Consider the following 22,317-nt stretch of genomic DNA (forward strand, 5'->3'; position numbering starts at 1 on the left):
TTGAACTGGCTCTAGACAAGAAAGAATGGCTGATGCTTGTGGAAAAATGTGCTGCGCTTGCGTAGTTGTTCTTACTGCGATACGTTCTTACAATAATGAGACGCCTTTTGTCGGCTCTTCTGCCTGGATTTCGTTGACAGATGCGTTAAGCCCATGGATCCTTCCATGAGTGACATGCGAGCTGTAACTATTATTATTATTATTATTATTATTATTATTATTATTATTATCTGCATCAACATTTTTAGCCCCTACTGTGACTCTCCCTCTCAATCCTCATGCACCACCTTTTATACCCCATGCATCTACGCCGACTCAGTCTGGCATAAAGATAGCCACGCTCAATGCATGCAGCGTAAGATACAAACTCCCAGAGATTGCCAGCCTCATCCGCACGCGGCAGTACGACATCTTGGGTCTATCAGAGACATGGCTAGATCCCGAGATTATAGACGGAGAGCTCAGTATTGAGGGGTACAATCTGATTCGAAAAGACCGCACTCAACGCTTGGGTGGCGGAGTCTGCTTCTACTACCGTCAAGGTCTCCCAGTTCGATCCCGCACAGATCTGCATTCTGAATCTACAGAAACAGTCTGGGTAGAAATAAATGGAAAACCAGGTCGGCACCTGGTTGGTTGCGTGTACCGGCCACCGGGGAGCCAGTGTCTTACTAGGCAGATTTGGAAGCAGATATTGTACGAGCAGCTTTGCAGTCTTCTTCTGTGACCCTAGTTGGAGATTTTAATGTCAATATGGGCCCAGCCCATCCGGCACCCCAGCACAAACACCTCACCGACCTCTGTGCTGCGTTTGGTCTCCAGAACATTGTCATGCAGCCGACCAGTGAAACTCCGCAGTGCCCTGAAGGCACGATGATCGATCTCATATTGACCACCCCGGCCCTTATGTCCCTAGCAACGGTTGTGCCCACTGATAGTAGTGACCACAGCGCTGTGGAAGCCTATATTCAGCTTGACGTTGACGTTCCACCTGCGTCATCCACGACGTCGTGGCTGACCAGGAACATACGTGGCGTTGACATTAACTCTTTTCGGCAAGATATCCTTGAGGCCTGCCTACATGATTTCTCGGATCACAATGATATAAATCGCATGTGGAAAGAGTGGCACACTAAGTTCCTGTACGTTTTGGACAAGCATGCCCCGCTGCACAACTCTAAGCCTTCCCGGAGGGCGATACCTCCCTGGTCTGGCAGAGAGCTGCACCAGCTCGAACAGCGTAAACGGCAGCTGCACAGCCGTTGGCGGAAGAATAGGACAGACGGCACACTGTATTCCGAGTTCAAACAAGCACGTAGCACTGCTCGGAATGCGTATCGGCGCAAGCGAAACGAGTACTTCTCCCGTCAGTGCGAAGAAAATGTGGCCAACCCTAGGAAGTCTTGGGCCATTCTAAATGCAGTCACTGGGTGTTCACGTCGCCGCCAATATCCTAGTTGTAGCATCAGTGAGGTGGCCGACACGTTCTACTCCATTGTCACCGATCCCAACCGTCCTGAACAACTCTGCACCCTGCAAGGTCCCGCTGGACCTGTCTCCTTGACCGAACTTGATCCTGTGACTCCTGCTGACGTCCGACGTCTCCTTGAGAAGTTGGATGCGCGGAAAGCCACGGGTAGTGACGGCATACCGGGCTCTCTGCTACAGCAGTGTGCTGACTTGCTGGCATATTCTCTTGCTGTGCTGTTCTGCACCTCGCTGAGGACTGGAACCATTCCATCCGCATTTATATTGGCGTCTGTCGTTCCACTGTACAAGGCCGGTGACCCATCAGTCCCCACCAACTATAGACCTGTATCCCTTCTCCCAATAGTGTCCAAGTTGCTGGAGAGGGTAGTGCAACACCAGTTAGTTCGTCATTTGGACTTGAGTAAGGCATTACCCGAAACACAATTTGCCTTCTGCAAGAAATGCTCTACGGAAGACGCCCTCTGTGTGCTGATGGATTATCTGCAGAAGGCGAGAGACAGTGGCAAGATCACAGGGCTGTGCCTATTAGACATGTCGAAGGATTTTGATAAAGTGCACCACGACAAGTTGATCCAAGACGTCCTTGCGGTAGGATTTTCTGGAAAAGCCCTTAGTTGGTTCGTCGACTACTTGTCCGGACGCAAGCAGCAGATCCTCATCTCGCCTTCAACCAGCCCTGCTCTGGCTTGCACCTGCGGAGTGCCTCAAGGCTCTGTTCTCGGCCCTGTCCTCTTCAGTATATACACACGAGATGTCCCTTTGGTTTCCTCGCCTGTGCCAAGTGTACAATTTGCAGATGACATAGCCCTGTACGACTCCCAGGCCTCAGCGGCGGAAGCGTCCAGAACCCTCACCACAGCGGCAACTGCTCTGGCCGATTGGCTGAAGTCTCGAGGCCTCATCTTGAACGCCGCCAAGAGCCAGGTTCTGACTATCTCTCCCCAGCAGCACGTACAGGAAGTAACAGTCAAAAGCGGCGACTGTCTCCTCCCTTCAGCGTCTTCTGCGTGCTACCTCGGCGTTCACCTTGACAATCGCCTAGATTGGGACACCCATGTAAACTATGTGTTGTGGCGGGCATGCCGAAGCCTATCAAGACGCTCTCGTGAGGTGTATGTGAAGGCGGTCATAATGCCCGACCTGCTTTATGGCTCCGGCTGCTTTTCAGCCGCAATGCGAGAGGGTCAACTGAAACGACTGCAAACCGCGCAAAACAGAGCCATCCGCTGTATCGACGGCAACCCGCCCCGGACAGCCATGCAGCCGCTGCTCACTGCTCACTCCCTGTACCGTGTCAGCGAGCTCTACAGGCAGAAAATATTGATCACCATCTGGCGGTGCATCCACGCCCGCACCAGCCCTGTGCTCGCCCAGCTTCTGACCCCGGCACAAGGCACCCCTACCCGCCATCAGCAGTCAAATGGCCTACTAAGCCAGGCAAACCGTAGCCGCCGCGGTCAGCGGAGATTTTCTGTTGCTGGTGCTCTGCTGTGGAACGCTCTCCCTGGTGAGGTCCGCACAATTACCCGGCTACCTGAGTTTAAGCATGCGTGTGTACAATACGCCTGTAGGGAGTAGCTTGAGTTGCTGCTCTGCTCTGCTCTGCTCTGCTCTGCTCTCCCTCCCCGTGCAGTTCAGTAATCCTCACGTAGTATCACAGGTACATCGTATTCTCTCTCCCCCCCCCCCCCCCCCGTTTACTCGCAGTTACTTCAGTATTAGTATCCTATTCTCTTACTATGTTCTTCCATAGCCAATTCTAGGCTAAGCCTTCGCCGTCATTTTATTGGGTCGTCATCCCGTTTGAATGTGCGAAGTGAAATAAAAACCAACCAACCAACCATGAATGTCAAGTTCTCATTTCTAATTGAGCTATTACTTACAGTCCTGCCATTGCTCGCTCGTCGTGATTCCTCCTCGTTCGTCTTCGTCCACTTCTGCAGTTCTCCTTCCCGTCACGGCGTCAGGTCAGTGCATTCTCAATGGCACTTTTCGGGACGGGGTACCGGAAGGAGTTTGCACGATGCCTCCAAAGGCCTAGAGCAGACGTATTGGCAGCAATATGTTTTCGTCCTGCGCATTCAGTCGGCGGACGCGTCGACGGGACAGCGTTTACGGGCCGGGGGCCGTTCCAGTTGCAGAAGACATTCATCAATGGCACTTTGCGGTACGGAGGTACCGGAAGGAGTTCGCACCATGTCTCCAAAGGCCTAGAGCGGACGTCTTTGCATTATCGTCCTGCGCATTCAGTCCGCCGACGCGACAGCGTTTACGAGGCTGCTCCACTTGCAGGAGACATTCATCGATCATCAATGGCACTTTGCGGTACGGGGTACCGGAAGGAGTTCCCAAGATGTCTCCAAAGGCCTAGAGCGGACGACTTTGCAGCAATTCTTTTCGCCCTGCGCATTCAGTCCGCCGATGCGACAGCGTTTATGGGGCCGTTCCAGTTGCAGAAGACATTCAATTTCATCAATGGCACTTTGCGGTACGAGGTACCGAAAGGGGCTTCCGCGTTCGTCTTCGTCGACTTCTGCAGTTCTCCTTCCCGTCAGGGGTACCGAAAGGGGGCCTCCTCGTTCGTCTTCGTCGACTTCTGCAGTTCTCCTTCCCGTCAGGGGTACCGAAAGGGGCCTCCTCGTTCGTCTTCGTCGACTTCTAATTCCGCAGTTCTCCTTCCCGTCAGGTCGACTTCTGCAGTTCTCAACTATTTCGCGTATGGGAAAGTCGTCGTGCGACTAGACTGTCGCGCGATGGCTTTCTCGTACGCGACATCGGCCTTTACCGGGTGGCATTGGCACAAAGCAAACCGCTGACGGGGTCACGTGTCAACAAAGCTTTAAAGTATCAACAAAGTGTCAACAACGTGTCGACAACGTGTCGACCACGTGTATAGCGTTACATTCAGCGGTACGCTATAGTATACGGTACACTAATTCTCGTGCCATTCTCGTCGATCGTGTCACAAAACTGGAACATCGAGCACTATTTTAGGTTTGTAGTAGATCTACTCCCTGCCCCTGGCTTCCAACCATCTTCACTCAGTCGGTAGCCTTTGCTGCAGCTGCAAGAAGCCAAGGCCTTACTAGTAACATTCACCAAAATTATTGTTCGTGACTTTGAGTCCTTACTTGTTCACGCTCGTAGAGAATCTCAGATCAACCGCACAAGCGCAAGCCTGTATTGACATTCGTGAATCATATTCCACAGACCTTGCCTTGAGTTTTGCCGCCGGTCATTTTTACACTAGCAGAATGAGAAAGTTTGTGCTGGGGTCAGTGCTGATTGTGGGCGTGTTGGTAGCGGTGTCCCTGTACGATACGTTTGATCCGAATGTGGACTTGAAGGACAAGCGAGTCATAGTGTGCGGAGCATCGACTGGTATTGGTGAGCAGATCGCCTACCTTTACGCCAGGGCTGGTGCAAGACTAGTGCTGGTTTCTCGCAGACTGCAAGTTCTACAGCAAGTGCAGGCGAAGTGTCGTGACTTGGGAGCAGCACAAGTGGAAGTGTTTGCCGGGGATCTTTCCTTGAAGAATACCAGCAAAGATGTGATTGAATATTCTGAGGAGAAGTTGGGAGGAATTGATCATTTGATACTGAACCACATCGTGTCCTATTATACCCTGTGGACAAGTGACGCCGACTTGGATTTTGCCACAAAACTGGTACAAATAGATCTCCTTAGCTATGTCTACTTGACAACGTATGCTCTGCCGGCACTGGAGGATAGCCATGGGGTTGTCGTAGCTGTTTCCTCATCAGCGGGTCTCTGGCCATCGCCACTGACGCATATCTATGCGGCAAGCAAGCACGGCTTGCACGGTTTCTTTGGCTCACTGCGGCAGGATTTGATGATCCAGAAGTCCAACGTGTCCATCTCGCTAGTTCCACTAGGTCTGTTTGGCTCAGACAACGCCAAAACTAACACCAAGACCAAGTTACCAGATATCATGAAGCTGTACGGAGAGCCCGCCGACGCTGCCTGGGCCATTGGACGAGCGGCTGCGTTGCGTCTGAGAGAGTACAACTATCCCTACTTGGAAACAAAGTTCGTGCAGTGGCTCTACATGCTGTTCCCGACTGTATGCGATCGCCTTCTGGTCTACATGTTTGAGTTCAATGCCCCTTCCACTATATGAGGTGAATCTGGTGAAGCCCATTGCAATCATTCTGATCATGTCTATGATTATGAACCGTATCTCGTTCATGATTATGTCCGTTGTTTGCAGTTGAAGTGCTCGGGGTTGTGAGTAGCACATAATATAATACAGTCGTCCCTCTCTAATCCGGCACTTTATAATCCAGCACCCTCGATAAACCAGCACAATTTTCAGTAGCCAAAATGTCCCCTTCATGTACATTGCAGCAGTAAATCAGATTTGTTAATCCAGCACCCTCCCTAATCCAGCAGATTTTCGTGGCACAAATGGTGCCGGATTATAGAGGGACCACTGTATATAATAATATTCGCGAGATCCACGTTAGCATCACTTGAATGTTCAGAAACACACAAGCTATAGGTAGTATAGCCTTGGCTTCTGCAGGCCACCACTAGCACTATGCCTTTACACCTTAGTGGCTTCTGCAGGCCACCACTAGCACTATGCCTTTACACCTTAGTGGCTTCTGCAGGCCACCACTAGCACTATGCCTTTACACCTTAGTGGCTTCTGCAGGCCACCACTAGCACTATGCCTTTACACCTTAGTGGCGAATGCAGACCTCACAAGTGAGTCAGGGGAGAGGAGGTGAGTCTCTCAACCAATCGGGCATGTAACGGCCCATAACCCTGTAAACTGCATCCTTGTTATCCTCACTCCGAGCTGTGAGTACCCAGTTGACCGTGGGTGTCGGCGCAGTTCAACACGCGTAAAAAGTCTTTTTACACGCTCCCTGCTGCCAGCGCGGGTCTCGAACTCGGGACCTCATGATTCGCAGGCAGGCCTGCAAACCAATCGGTCATATGCGTTGGTTAGTGTGCTACATACGTACTGTAATGACTTAATCCCACGATGCTGTGCTACCTCTTTGCTGTCCCGAACACATTCTACGCAAATGTACAGTGTTACAATATCTAGGATGTTAATTAATTTTCTAGGGTGGTTGTTAAATTCTGAATCCCAAACACAGCTCAATTGTGAATGTGTCTGTGGTGATGTTCCACAAAAAGGTCAATGCTTCACTCTTCTATCTTAAAAAAGAATGTTCTTACGGTACTGAGAATGCAGAGACAACTTTAAGTCATTCACTGCAGATAATAAAGTTTAGTTTATATAAATACTTTTGGAGCAAATGGAACATTGAAATGGCTCACGATGTTCAATATACACTTCTGTCACTGGAGTAGTTGCCAATTGTTGAAATGTGCAGCCAGTTCATTACGTCATGGTGATCACGGATCATGTCTCTTCCGTTTCAAGAAGACGCATGTTACCCATAAACACATTTAACCAGCAAAGCATTTCTTTAATTACTAGTATTCGGCTAGTTGTGTGTCCACATTTAAGCATTGTGCTGGAAGAGAAACGCCATGTACTTGTCCATTGTGCTTGGGAAGAGCATGTAAACCCATTGCAGGAACTTGGTGTCGAAGTAGGGGCAGTGGGCCTCTCTGAGTCGTAGCCCAGCAGCCCTGGCGATGGCATGTGCAGCGTTGGCGGGGTCCCCGTAGTTCTTGGCACTGTCCGGTAGAGTACTCTTTGTGAACTCACGGATAGTGTCAGAGCCAAACAAACCCAGTGGAACCATCGAGATGGACACGTTCGACTTCTGAATCATCAGATCTTGTCGTAGCGACCCGAAGAAGCCGTGCAGGCCGAACTTTGATGCCGAGTACACGTGATTCAGAGGTGATGGCCAAAGGCCGGCTGCCGATGATACAGCCACCACTGATCCATGACTTCTCTCCAGTGCAGGCAGTGAGTACGTTGTCAAATAGATGTAGCTCAAGAGATCGACTTGAATCAATTTTGTGGCATAATCCAGGTCAGAGTTATTTGTCCACAACTGGTAATAGAATATGGCATGGTTCAGTATCAAATGATCAATTCCTCCCAACTTCTCCTCAGAATATTCAATCACATCTTTGCTGGTATTCTTCAAGGAAAGATCCCCGGCAAACACTTCCACTTGTGCTGCTCCCAGGTCACGACATTTCGCCTGCACTGTCTGTAGAACTTGCAGTCTGCGAGAAACCAGCACTAGTCTTGCACCAGCCCGGGCGTAAAGATAGGCAATCTGCTCACCAATACCAGTCGATGCTCCGCACACGATGACTCGTTTGTCCTTCAAGTCCACATTCGGATCAAACGTATCGTACAGGGACACCGCTACAAACAGGCCCAAGTAACTCAGCACTGACCCCAGTAGTAGTGCCAGTACAAACGTTCTCATCTTGCACGTCGCACGATAGCAGCTGAATCCCGGACAACAGACCCAGCTCGTGATGCTACTCAGCACTACGGCCGGGAAACCGTTCTGGTATCTCACTTTTAGGTACCTCACGTTTACAACAACTCGACTTCTCCAAACACTATAAAATTATAACTAATACTTATGACTAATATTATTTACTTATAATATTATAAGTTATGTCTAAGGGGCCGGTCACACATGCACATGGGGTTTAGTTAGTTTGGCTTTGGTCTCTCCTCCGTAGACCGGAAGGCGAACAAGTACTAGAACAATGAGAATGGGAAGCAGAGGCGATCTGACTTACCGCGTTGCCTTTGAACAGTAGCGACGTGTTTGAAAAGAAAACCTTTCGAATGGCCAGTTTGGAGGTAGACTACTACTACTACTAGTACTAGTGTAGGCTAGCACATGATCCAGGTGCACTCGATCATGGTGCCCAGTTTTTGAAAATGTCTCTCCACTCATTCTCACGTGCACAGTTCCTTGTACTTGATAGGATACTATCCTAATAGGCCTACATACAATGATATAGGCTAGGACGTCTCTCACTCTCGAACACGTGTAGATCTACGGTGTAGTCACAGAAGTACAGCTGTCAATAACTACAGGAGCTCGAGTCCGGAGGCTGCTTGCACTTAGTTGCAGCATCGGCGGTCTGTACAGGACGAGTCGTAGATCTACCAATGGCATGCAATAGTAAGCTGTAAACTCAAGTCGACAAGTAGCCCGGCCACGCCCAGTTCTGTGCCCTCTCGAAAAGGTATGCCCAGTGATCTGTAAGTTTTGCCCGCCTGTATTTATTTATTTGTGTTGCAATTTCGGAAATGACGAGGTTTCTTCTTGCCTCGTTCCAGTCCCTTTCCCCAGTGTGCATGCCACGGCGGATGGGCAGTTTCTGACATGCTTCACACATAATCTTGGTCAGAACTGCCGGTTTGCCATGCGATGTAAAATAAATAAATAAACAACAACAACAACAACAACAACAACAACAACAACAACAACAACAACAACAACAACAACAACAACAACAACAACAACAACAACAACAACAACAACAACAACAACAACAACAACAACAACAACAACAACAACAACAACAACAACAACAACAGCAACAATTTCTCTTGTTGGCCAAAGGCGATCGTGAAAAAAAAGATTTCAAACACCAACAACAACAACAACAACAACAACAACAACAACAACAACAACAACAACAACAACAACAACAACAACTCTCTTATTGGCGATGGTGCCATCGTGAGAATAAAGAATTCAACAACAACAACAACAACAACAACAACAACAACAACAACAACAACAACAACAACAACAACAACAACAACAACAACAACAACAACAACAACAAAAACAACAACAACACCACCACCAACAACAACACCAACACCAACACCAACACCAACAACAACAACAACAACAACAACAACAACGACGACAACAACAACAACAACAACAACAACAACAACAACAACAACAACAACAACAACAACAACAACAACAACAACAAAAGCACTGTACAAGAGACGTCTGGTCGGATGAGCTTCCGTCAGCCCCAGATTGGCACATCACCCCCACTTCCTTTAGTTTTGTTTGTCCTGTCACTTCTACTGTCCACTCTCCTCGATATTACTGAACTACACGTATACTGTGTTGTGTTTCAGTGCTGTGTTTGGTAGTACAAAAAGATGTTTCTGTAGTGCTGAGTCGGGTAGCATTTTCTTCGGGTATCGGGCTCGGGTAGTTTTCCACGGGTAGCACCCGATCGGGTAATGTTTCCATGGTAAAACCACAATGCACCCCTTCCCTTACACACTGGGTAGACATGCGGAGTATTACATGAATTTGTACACGTGCGCACTGTACATGATGTTATCTGCGACTTCGGGTTTTCGGGTACTATTCTGTACCCGCCTACCCGAGGTCCTCACGGGAAGCATGGGCACCCGACTACCCGTGCACACTCCTAAAAAACCGCCTGTTCAAAAAGAAAAAAAAGCCGGAGTAGTAGCACAGAATACCATCAAAACATGCCTGGGAAAAAGGCAGCACAGTTCAGGAATCATTATAATTATTAATTATTATTATAACAGTGCGTCAAAGCTTTAAAGTAGAGTCAAATCACTGCGAAGAAATCATTGCGCCATTTTTTAAAACTTTGTGCTGAAAACCTGAACTTGAATTGTACACTTGCAAGTCGGGGTCAAACGGGTGTACCTTTAACTAACGAACGGGTAATTTTCTTAACGGGCGGGTTAACGGGTACCCTTTAGCAGCCATGTTTTACTTTTTTCCGCAATTTTCACACAAATCAAGATTTTAATTACAATAGTAGTCTGTTCTCGGGTTGCATTTTGATATCACATTGTGATTCGCAAACCGATTGGTGTCTGATAGTCGCAGGAGTAGATCTACTAGGTGCAAAAATGCAACAACAATGCAGACATCCAGCGTGGAGTTGTAAATAATTGACTCCCGCCTGGAATACACGGTCCCAGCAGTGTTGCTCCGTACTGACTGGTTCATCAAAATCCAAACGGGTACCCTTTTACAAACGGTACCTGAGATTAACGGCCGGGTACCCGGGTACCCGGTACACCCCTTTGACCCCTACTTGCAAGTTGCAAACATATGTATGTGCAAATCGGAAAATGCTCTGCGTAACATGTTTACAGCACAACTGAAAAGAAGAGCCCTGATCAATTCTTATAGCTCTTGTAGCTACACTACAGGCAAAGCAATTATCCACAGTTCGGCACTACAGACACTAGTGAGAGCAAAAGTCAGTGTAGCCGAGCAGAGTGGTCCTGTCCAGCACAACGAGTCGCTCAAAAACTGCTCACAGTCCACACATTTCCACCAGTTCTCCTCATGTTTTCACACGCCATCAATGTTCACAACTATCTCAGCATATATCCCGAAGCAAAGGTACAAATATCGCACTAATTTGGAACAATAAAATAGGAAACAATTGAAAACCGGATCAACCAGCAGATAACAGATCGGATCAAAATGTACGCCATTGAAAAGTTCTCCTGGCAGCTTGCCATCGTAAAGAGTAAATGTAAATCGGCGGAAAGCCTAGTAAAAATTAACCTAAAATTATAGTTCACTAGCCACCACTGTGGCCCGCACACACACGCAGTAGTGGCAGCAGACTCAACTCACGTATACCGATTGACAGGTCATGTGCACTCATAAATTGCCACCGTGTACTCACTCTACCACAAGCCGCTTAGGTGAAGAAGAGCTTCTTCCGAAGTTGAGACACGGGCGCAGGCATCTGCTTCTGCCGTCCCTTGGATTGGAACTCGGTAGCCACAAGGTGATTGACCATTATCAGCATGTCCATCAAGTGCTCTTTCTTGGCACGCTCATTGAGTACCTGCACGCCATGGTCGCAAGAGCACCACCACATCAACATAACAACACAGTGCGTACAGTGTGGTAGAGAGTCATGGTTAGCAGTCACTGATGCAACGAGATGACAAAGAACAACATCAACTGTGACTATGTAGCAGCGGTAAAGTGTCAAATAGAACAGAGCATAACCCCCCCTCTCAGTCCAAATACACATGTACCGAAGACCAAAGGGTTTTTCATGTTCTTTTTAGGAACAGTTTTCAGGCAGCTTCTTTTAAAAACCTGCTTTGTACGCATGATATTCTTGACTCCACTGAAAATGGTGCATACATCATGTGATCACCTTGATGAATGGCCTAAGAGTAGGAAGCAGGTAAAGTCACTGTCCAATCACCGCAACGTTTCTACAAATCAGACACATTATAGGTGTGGACTACCAGTATGCTGCACCACGCATGACCCAGTTACCCTCACCTTAACCAAGGCCTGGATGAACCATGAGCCACGTTCGCTATTCCTCCATGACACATAACCAGGCACAGTGGCATACGCTATCAGCATGTCCGCCTCGACCGGAAGCGACCCCAAGTGACCATCCATCTCTTCTTCCGGGCTTTTCGAATTCGCCGGCACGGAGTCGAGGAACTTCCGAAATACTTCTTCATCGGTGAGTTGAGATTCATCAGTCGCCGACGAATCTGCTGGGCCATCCGTAGACTCGAGACCAGCATCAAACGTTGCACCTCGACATGCTTGCAGGATGAAGATCTTCGGTTTGCCCACAAGTGTGGTGGCCACGTCACCTTTGTAGTAGGACGTGATTTGTGACACTTCCACCAAATCACCGTCAGTGCCGTAGATCTTGCCTTCGAGGCCATGGCTGAGAATCGTTATGATTACGGCGTCATAGTTAGTATGGTTGTGCATGGCCAGCGAATAGAGATTGTCACGGATCTGCTGCCCTGTACGGTCATAGAAGTACAGAGTACAAACAATGTGTTACAAGTATGATCATCTGTGTCAACATTTTGACAGTAATGGGAGAACTTCAAATTCAAAGGATTAGTCTAGGTTCGGCCTGGTCCCATTACTCAGATGATTAGAGCATTGCTCAAGACAATCAAGGTCGCGGGTTCGAGTCCTGAATGGTGGGGTTGGCGGTTTCTTCTCTTTTCAGGCAGTTCACTTCCCGACTCATTGTATTGTATTTATTTAAATGGATTCTCCAAAAGCAAATGGATGCTTATCATGGAAGTCTCCTACATAAATAGAGCAAGAAAAATGGGGAAATGGGGGAGAGGAGAGGGGAAGATGAAGCATGGGAAGAAGGGAAACAAGTACCTAAATATCGAGGTATAAAAGCAGGAAAGAAATCGACGAGAGAAGAAATCACCTCTGCAGTTAATAGCTGGACATTTAGATGAAAACCCCCAGCAAGGATTAATTTCAAGGAAATATTCTCAAACGGAAAAGTTCGGAATTCCCGTCAGAGAATATCTATACTGGGAGTAATGAGCCTTCATCCTTTGCGTCAACACCGTTCTTCCTTTATCTACTAGTACCGGCGATGTTGCTTAGGACAACCAAACGTCTGGAAATGCATTGTAAAAGTCACTAACTTTGCTACTGTGTACCACTCTTGGATGTTTCACTTGTTCTCTGTCCTGGTCAAACAGCATATGCCGCATGGAATCACAGATCGTCATTTTATGAAAGCTGGATACTTTCCCCCTTTTCAACTAATGGATACGTGAGAGCGCTGATTCCTTTTTTCTTTTCCTGGAGCCCACAAGCAGCATTTGATCCCAGCCCACCTCACTACCTGTCTGCCAACTGAATGGCATGAACAGCAGAACACAGCCGCAGTGTAGTTATCTAATACTGTAAATCAACAAATTTTCGCTGGCGATTTAATTTCGCTGATTTCGCCGGCCGATGCCAATCGGCGAAATTAAATCGCCAGTGAAAATCTGTTGATTTACAGTACGCGGACCTTTGTAGTACATTCGTGCATGAAACATCGATCACTTTTTTGAAAGTTTAGTGGCGGCGAAAAATGTTTTCGGAGATTGGCGAAAGTTTTTCACCGGCGAAAATTTGTTGATTTACAGTATTCTATTGTCGGGTATAAACCGTTCATCGTTAATGTCAATCAACGCAGCGAAGTTACTCGGATGCTGTTGATGCAGCTACTACAGCCAGAGTCCTCAATGAAGTGGTTGAAAAAGTGGGAGTGGGTGCATGTGCTAAAATAGTAATTCTACATAACCGCTAAGCATATGACGTAAAATAGCCGCTATGTCGTTATGTGTACAAAATACATGTACCGCGGTGGGTTCCCTGTCATGAATATTACCCGCGCCCTCCCCTCAGCTGAACTCTGGATCCGCCGTTGACGTACCCATACACACAACACACAAAGCAGTCAAGAGATGAAGAAAGTGTCTGCTCGGCACATCTTTTGTACAGTCAAGAGATATTAGCATATTTGGAGGAGGTGGTAGCCTAAAACAGGCTCGACAAAAGTTACCGGCTTATGCCAACAACTCAGTGTTCTGGTAGAGTAGACGGTTCGATACCGGAACGCCTTGACAGCCAAATTTGTATAGACCCAAACCGATCATCAGCGTTGATTTTTCACTCGAAATATGTTTGTGGAAGGAAACCGGCATGTTGAAGTTTGCTCTGGGGCCAGAGTCAATCGAACTGAGCCACTCCTTTGTGTTGACCCATTGCCTCCAAGTTGCCCAATTTTTCGCTTCAAAAAAGTTCAAATCAGAGGTGGCTCCAAACCGGACACGTTTTAGAGTGCACGTCAAATTCACTCTGGGTCTGAAATTAGGTAATTGCTATCGCTCCACGACGGCCAGTACAGAGTAACAATAAGCCTTGTGTGTGCTTCCATTAGTTTTGATTGGTATGCGGTGCTTTATTGGCAAGAGGCGAGCCGCTGTTTACCTGCGACAAGAAGTTGACTTTTCGAAAGTCGTAAAACTCAATTCGCAGTGCGAAGCAACACGTCAAAAACTCACCTGCTTGGTATGGCGCGTCTGGTCATCGCAGAGCCATGAAATTTTGGCTCGGAGTATAACACATCGTAGTCTCACTGTGACATATGTTTTCTAATCAAAATACTAGGGGTGAAACGAAGTAGTCGAAGGTTCGAAGGACCTTCGTTTTCCTTTGAAACGAACCTTCGTTTTTGATTCGAACGAAGGTCGACACGGGTTTAGTGCATTGATCTACTAAAATGTCAAAATTGGAAAGGCTTCCTGTCTGAAGCCTTTCCATACTGGTACTCGATGTTCCAGTTTTGTGACACGAGAATGGCACGAGAATTAGTGTACCGCTGAGTGTACCGCTATACACGTGGTCGACACTTAGTCGACACTTTGTTGATACTTTTTTGACACGTGACCCCGTCAACGGTCTGCTTTGTGCCAATGCCACTCGGTAAACGCCGATGTCGCGTACGACAAAGATCACTATCCCGTACGCGAAATAGTTGCAGTTGAGAACTGCATGCATGACGTGGACCATGGACCTGACGGCAAGGACAACTGCGAGGAGGCCCCTTTCGGTACCCCTGACGGGAAGGAGAACTGCAGAAGTCGACGAAGTCGAACGAGGAGGCCCCTTTTCCGTACCCCATACTGCAAAGTGCCATTGATGGATACCTTTTGCACCTGGAACGACCCCTTAAACGCTGTCGCGGCGACTATCCCGTACGCGAAATAGTTGAGAACTGCTGACGTGGACCTTTTGCACCTGGAACGGCCCCGTAAACGCTGTCGTGTCGGCGGAGTGAATGTGCAGGGTACTAGGGTGAAAAGAATTGCTGCAAAGACGTCCCCTCTACTAGGCTCTAGCTAGGCCTTTGCCTTTGGAGACATCGTCGGCGAACTGAATGCGCAGGACGAAAAGAATTGCTGCAAAGACGTACGCTCTAGGCCTTTGGAGACATCGTGGGAACTCCTTCCGGCCGGCCGGTACTATACAAACTGCTGACGTGGCCGTGGACATGTACATGGAGAGTCATGGTGGGACTTCATGTACATGGATACATGGTGGGAATTCCTTCCGGCACCCCCGTACCGCAAAGCCAACGGTGGGGAAGGAGAAGTGCAGACGTGCAGGAAGACGAACGAGGAGGAACCAGGACGAGCGAGCAATGGCAGGACTAGCTGGACCGTAAGTAATAGCTGAATTGTGCATGACAACTTGACACCCATGCGGCACTCGCCACTTGCCACTGCATATTTCTTGTCCACTAACAATGTCTCTCCTCTGCCCCCTGTGTGTCCACGGCCCTGTTTCTGAATTGGCCCGATGAATCGAATGTCTTCCGCAACTGGAACGGCCCCGTGAACGCTGTCGCGTCGGCGACTGAATGCGCAGGAGGGAAAATATTGCTGCGAAGACGTCTCCTCTAGACGACGGTAAGGCACCCCATTGATATGTTGCCAGTGTGTGCCAGGGTATCGCGCGATGGTGAATGAGGAATGATGAAGGGTACGGTGGGACTGTAGACCTGTTACCTTCTACTAACACGTTATCAGGTGGAGAGTGTCTTGTACTCACGTTATCAGGTCGAGAGCGTATTGTAGTCACTCTCTCTATTCCTGTACTTCATTACGTTTAAGGTGTACGTATAACTTCTCAAAAAAATTTAATGGTCCACAGTCGTGTCGGAAGGGTACGGTGGGACTGTAGACATGTTACCTTCTAACACGTTATCAGGTGGAGAGTGTCTTGTACTCACGTTATCACTATATCAGGTCGAGAGCGTATTGTAGTCACTCTCTCTATTCCTGTACTTCATTACGTTTCAGGTGTACGTATAACTTTTCCAAAAAATGTAATGGTTCACGTCTTCAGATAGAGAGCGTATTGCACCCACTGTCTAGTCTCTGTAGTGCATTGAGATTTAGTTGATCGAACAGGAAATGGATACACAGACAAAGCCAGGCCAAGTACATGGCGAGGTAGAGAGCGCATTGCACCCACTGTCTAGTCGATTTTGTGGATCGCACATGAAATGGATACACAGACAAAGCAGGCTAAGTACATGAGAGAGTGGACGATGTGCAGATCGACACGGCCTGCGGGTACTTCATTAAAGTTACCCGTGACATAACTAGGATAAAAGTTAATCACTGCAAAAACATTGCCAAATATGTGAGCACTTTGGACTTGACAGAAGAGTGCACGGGCGACGTTGACAAAACATACCGCTGTGACTGTCACTATCATGACAGCAGGGCACATCGCACGCAGCATCGCAGATCGTGTCGAATTGCGCATCATAATATTGCAAAATTGCTCCTGTGCATGCAAGTGGATTTCATTGCACTTTTCAGTTTGGGAAATGCTCGATTATGACAATTCTCCGTGTGAGTGCACTAGCCCTGAACAGACATGTAGGTGAACCGTTTGTGGTGTCTCATAGCCCACCGCACGACCTTCTGCTTTCTTTCTTCATCACTTGTATCTTGCAGGTCTATCATCCCGTGACGACCACATTGAAGTCTGAATTTGAAGTGTGAAGATGCTTCAGCAACCACATCGTACTTTTCCATTGCTTTCATTGTGCTTCTACTGTGCATGTGTGTAACTTGTGGGGTAAACATGTGATGACATTGTATGCTGGCCACACGGTCAGATGTTCATGCGTCTAACGTACACCTGCATGTGATGCATTGAAAAGGGTTTGCCACTTGCGATCCTGGGACGAGTATCAGGTCCGCTTTGTCCTGTGTGGGCTGTATCAGATTGCTGTTCACTTCTCTATCTGTTGGATATGTGACTTTCTGCAAGTTCTGGTGTATGATGGCCACGTCCTTGCTTGTCACTTTGTATGATATTACATTCTGTATTCGCTGCTTCCATGGCATGGTCTGCAAACTGCAATCCTTGGGCAAATGTCATGTTTGCTATGTTGTGCTTTGGCCGTCAGCTTGTCTACACGCTGTAGTTGAATTATTTTTGTTTCACAACTGACTTCCTCAAGTACGGTGGCCACTGCTTTGCATGGCATTATACATGAAGAATTTCCTGTTTGTGCCGTGTGCATGTGCGTATGTGTGCGTGGCCACGTGTGTGTGCCGTGTGCATACACATGTTTGTGTATCTGTGTGCGGGGTAGCGAGGCGGGGAGGGCTGGTATGTATCAGTGTGTTATTGCAGTCGCATGGCTACATACAGTACATCGCGCGCGTGGTCATCATGTTTACCTTCGGGGTTGGGGTGGGGAGGGAACGGAAAAAGAGCTGAAATTATCCATATAAAAATCGCTCTGTGAGCGGTTCTAAAAAACCTTTACTGGTACTGCCCCGTCGTAAAAGTAAGAAATTAGAACTGGCCCATTGTCCCCCCAAATGCGAACTGATCCACCTAAATCGCGAATGACGGGACCCGAACGCACCAGTAGCACGAGGTTCCTACGTACCTGTGGATGCAGATGGGGACGTTGGTCCGGACCATAGGCCATGTACTGTACTAGCGGTAGGCTTCCCTATCAAAATAATAAATTCTACTAGTACTACTGGTGTTACCCTATGATAATTGCCGTGATCCTGTGCCCTCCCGACCTCGTGCTACTGGTGCGTTCGGGTCCCGTCATTCGCGATTTAGGTGGATCAGTTCGCATTTGAGGGGACAATGGGCCAGTTCTAATTTCTTACTTTTACGACGGGGCAGTACCAGTAAAGGTTTTTTAGAACCGCTCACAGAGCGATTTTTATATGGATAATGATTCTTGTGCGATGTGCTGCATGCACTAGCACTGTACAGTCGACGAGTCATGCTGTGCTACAAGTAGGGGCACGGTCCGCGTGCGCACAGGAACTGAAGAAGTGACAAGTCAGTGAAGAACTGGCCCTGTTCCAGTCACCAGGGTGTTCCCGTTTTGCGTTGGTGTGTAGATCTACCATGGTGTACTCATAGATGACTTTTTTGATTGTATTCGTCGAGTGTTTGGCGCTCTGCGATACTAGTAGGAGTGTAGTTTTGCTATTTCGATCGTGTTTTCGCTCAGTTATGCTGCTTGTACCAGGAATATAGCTTGCTGTAGCTGCCGTCGATATCTGCTAGTGATGGTGTCTGGAGAACGTTGTAGCAGCGATACGAGTGTAGTCTAATAATTATTTGAATCGATAATAAAAGTTTCCATCGCTGAAGCCATTGCAGTATTCACTCTCCCAGCAGCAGCGAGAGGGAGCGCAGCGATGGCCTGAAATCCTCGTGGCAGGTGAAGTTCCTCACCCAGTGACTATTCACTCTACTCTCAATCACCAATGCACCCGCTCGATGCGAGCAGATACTAGTAAGCGAAAAGTACATGTCCAGATTTGACAATTTTTTGATGAAGTTGGGCATCTGATATTTACTACGCAATATGGCTCTTTTCCGTCCATTTTGGTATTGTTCAAGCACGCAACTGGCCGTACACTAGAGCAGTGATCTATTGTCGCTTTGTGTCAAAAAGGCCAAGGCTAGCAAGTCTGTACACGATCCCAAGTACACTGATCTAAATTGTCAGAAATATGGACAATTGACTCACAAACAGGTATTGGGTATGGCCTCTATCAAGAGTATGTTAAAACCTTGCCTCTATCTATAGTGGTGAGCTGGGCCAAAGATTTTTTTACCTGGAATGGATACATTGATACTACCAGATTCAGAAACAAATTGCACATACAATGTCAGTATTGGGTTCTGATTTTTGCACCTTTTTTATTTTTAAGATTTTTGAGCGTTTCCGTGATCATGTTAAAAAAGAATCCTTCGACACCTTCGTTCGTTTTAATAAAGAAGGTTCGAATGGGAATTTGAGACCTTCGTTTCACCCCTACAAAATACCAAGAAAGAAAGTGAATATTGAGTCCGTTCCGGTTTGCAACCTGTGTCCTATTTGAAACCGTCGCCTCTACCCGGTGAAACACCCTAACCATACACCTACAAGTATAACATATATCCTAAGGACTCAGGCTGAGATGCCCGACTGGTCCTGGGTCCTGTGATAAGCACGATCATCATTTGTGATGATGAAAAGTGGCAGGTAACACCCAGACTATTACATGCTCTGTAAATAGGAAAGATCAACGCCACCAGAATCTGCCTTCCTACAAGCCTGAAGCTTCTCTACACAAGAGGGATATATTGGCTCTCTTGAAATTCAACTTACGATTACATGAGGCAGCTGCCCCACTCCAGGAACCGTCAATCTGGCAGATGCGCACAATGCTTCCCTGCAGGTTGTATCCGGAATTTCAGCCGAAGACGACGCTGCCTCCAGCAGAATAGTTTGTGCCCTGGGAGTAGCCGTTGGTCGGTTTAGCTAGCGGTGCTGTACACGTCACAGGCACGTACACACACAGGCACGTACACACACAGGCACACACACACACAGGCACACACACACACACACACACACCTTGACCTTGATACACAAGGATTCTTCATTATTTGCCACGTTTGAGCTGAGCTGCGATCATCGCGCTTTGTTGCAGTGTGCTAAAAAAACAAGAACAAAAAACGGCCAAAAAAGTGGGGCGGCTGAGGCCGCCCCAGCCACCCCAGCTGTGCCGGCCTTGCATGCCTGGTGTACGGTCTGAAAGATGAAAGATGGAGCTCTTGTATACACGGGCCCGGAAAGTCTGCTTCGTCTGCTCGGCAGCAGCTTCGTAGTGGTGGTCAAGGGTCGAAGACCGACGGATACGGATCAACTCCCCAGTGATCACACCTTTACCCATACTACGGGGGTGGTTACTACCGGCAAGCAGATACAGGAAACGATTGGTGACCTTGAAATGAGGCTTCACCGCCATGTATCCCTTACTACGGAAAACTGTGGTGTCCAGGAAATCAATGCCATCATGTGCCAGTTCATGCGCAAACTCGAGGGCCGAACACTTATTAATCCTGTCTAAAGCGCGCTGAACTTGACCTTCGTAACCATGCAATGAAACAAAAATGTCACTGATAAAGCGTCTATAAACCTGAACCTCTAAACCCTCCCCCTCTAAGATCGGCAAAATGTACCGGTTCTCCAAATACAGCATAACAATGTCGGCATAGACCACTGCTGCAGGCGAACCCATGGCAGTCCCTTGGATCTGCGGAAACAAATCGTTATCGTACACGAACCCGTTAGTCTTCCGAATGACTGACATCAAGGAAGTCACTGCTGTTTTTAACCGTGTACGAAGGGCCGGGGGCATCCACCTTGTTTACCTGTGTGTGATATACCACGACAATGCCACGTGACCGAGCTCGTTATACTCAATTATAAATGATCGTCCCGCACAGGCAAACCTTCTACCAAGTTGATGAAATCCGTAGTTCAGGCCAGAACAGTACTTTCCTCACGTACATACAGGTTCAGTAGAAAGTCAATGAACTTAGCGAGATAGTAGCCAGGACTATTCAGACTAACAATAGGCCTAACCTTCAGGGCACAGAGCTTATGTGTTTTGATGAGTCTCCTGAAAATGGGCATGCGCCCCCGGTGCGACTAAGAACAGTGACATATAAAATGGTCATACGGTGCCCAATGCGATGCCTAGTCATGGTGAGTAAACAATTGACTCGGGTCGCAAACACGAAGTCTCAACACAGCCTTGAGCCTGTTGGTTGCCATCGGCAGTCTAGCCACATGTTCATCTAGCCCCTCAGGAAAAAAAAACAGTCATTTATAATGTTTGGCATTGGGATGCTGGGCACGACCTATATCATCATAGTGAGATCCGTCCAGGACTACTATCACAATAGACTGCCTTTGAATATGCCCGAGTCCGATTGCGTTCTAGCTCCCAAACTATGTGCTGCATGTGTACACTCCGCCTATGGTTAGTCTACTCCAGAACAACGCCTGGAGAGGTTCATTGGGGGCATGATGTCCCCCACCCCATCCCCCTTGCCCCCCTGCACCTGAAGTACCGGTATTGCCCCTCCCCCCCAAAAAAAATAATGTATAGGACACAGATGGAGCACTGGGGAGCACGTAGCAGTAGGCAAGTTGACGATGCCAGTGCAGACACACCTCACCTCGGTCACCACACTGGCACAGTCATATGGTCTCCAAGGAACATAGCTACCAGAGAACACACAGAATGGGAGTATATAGTGCTATCCCGGAGGATAGACAACCTCCTATCAAAAATACCTACTGATAGAGTTCTGTGTAGACCCTATGTGCACATATGTGTGGATGAGTACTGGTAAACGGACAGCTAACCCTAGTCTAAGTAAAATAAATGTAGAATGTAGACCCTGGGCAAAAAATAAGTAAATAAAAATAATAGCAACACATGAGGGAACTCGGATGGAGAGCCAAGTATTAAAATTAAAAAAGAGGACCATAAGTTTACGAGTTATCCGTTTTGTCCAACACTAACGGGTATAAACGTGATGCAGCTAAGCATCAGGTCGTTGAATGTCATGATCTCATCAGTCAGTTTTTGTGCTGATTGTTGCACATTTTTGACTCAGCAGTATTCTGCATATAACCGTTAGTGTTGGACAAAACGGATAACTTGTAAACATGAGGGAACACTCATCCTTACCCAAGTCCCAACGTCAGCACTCGGGGCCGCTCCGAACCAAGAGGAACATTGGAGAGATCGTCCATCAGCTCCTCTCTCGTCCTGCGATCAAATCGCCTAATGCTAAAACACAAGAAGATAGGAAAGGCAAGTAGAATAAATAAATCAATAAAATAATAAACAACAATACAAGTTTGAACAGCTGCAAACGTAATGGACGATCCGAACAAGACCAATGATATACCTAGAAATTCTAGAAGGCACTAGGAAACATCCATACCTGCTCAAACTGAAGAGGACAACATAGAAAAAGGTAAAAGAGGGCACTACTCAAGTGTTCCTGGGATAGCTATGGTCTTTGCTATGCTATTGATTTGCAGTCTGATTCATCTGAAAAACGAAGTTTCAACTTTCAAGCATTTAATTTACAGTCCTACCCTCGTTAGTATGACATCGGTTGCAAGACAAACCTCATTAGTAGACA

General features: G+C 47.6%; 3 protein-coding genes across 3 annotated transcripts in view; 1 reads left to right on the top strand and 2 right to left on the bottom strand.

Annotated features, from left to right (window-relative positions):
• Positions 1–4,496: 4,496 nt before the first annotated feature.
• LOC135816076 (hydroxysteroid 11-beta-dehydrogenase 1-like protein) lies at positions 4,497–5,705 on the top strand. The gene has a single exon (XM_065329443.1). The coding sequence runs from the start codon at positions 4,746–4,748 to the stop codon at positions 5,631–5,633; it is 888 nt and encodes a 295-aa protein (XP_065185515.1). The 5' UTR covers positions 4,497–4,745; the 3' UTR covers positions 5,634–5,705.
• A 985-nt stretch (positions 5,706–6,690) lies between these two features.
• Positions 6,691–8,230, bottom strand: LOC135816075 (hydroxysteroid 11-beta-dehydrogenase 1-like protein). Its single transcript, XM_065329442.1, has one exon. It carries the CDS (start codon positions 7,885–7,887, stop codon positions 6,997–6,999), a length of 891 nt encoding a protein of 296 aa, XP_065185514.1. The 5' UTR covers positions 7,888–8,230; the 3' UTR covers positions 6,691–6,996.
• A 2,565-nt stretch (positions 8,231–10,795) lies between these two features.
• The window catches only part of LOC135816079 (caspase-3-like), a 31,497-nt gene continuing 19,975 nt past the window's right edge, over positions 10,796–22,317 (bottom strand). Inside the window, exons 4-5 of the mRNA XM_065329448.1 lie at positions 11,764–12,251; positions 10,796–11,311 (exon numbers count right to left, since the gene is read on the bottom strand). Coding sequence (XP_065185520.1) covers positions 11,162–11,311; positions 11,764–12,251 — 638 coding nt within the window. The 3' untranslated portion in view covers positions 10,796–11,161. The remainder of the gene's footprint in view (positions 11,312–11,763; positions 12,252–22,317) is intronic.

This window comes from Sycon ciliatum, chromosome 4 (assembly GCF_964019385.1).
Source record: "Sycon ciliatum chromosome 4, ocSycCili1.1, whole genome shotgun sequence".
NCBI classification, from domain to species: Eukaryota; Metazoa; Porifera; class Calcarea; order Leucosolenida; family Sycettidae; genus Sycon; species Sycon ciliatum.

Coding starts and splice junctions, on each gene's coding strand:
- LOC135816076 (XM_065329443.1), top strand. CDS start 4,746: ATGAGAAAGTTTGTGCTGGGGTCAGTGCTGATTGTGGGCGTGTTGGTA.
- LOC135816075 (XM_065329442.1), bottom strand. CDS start 7,887: ATGAGAACGTTTGTACTGGCACTACTACTGGGGTCAGTGCTGAGTTAC.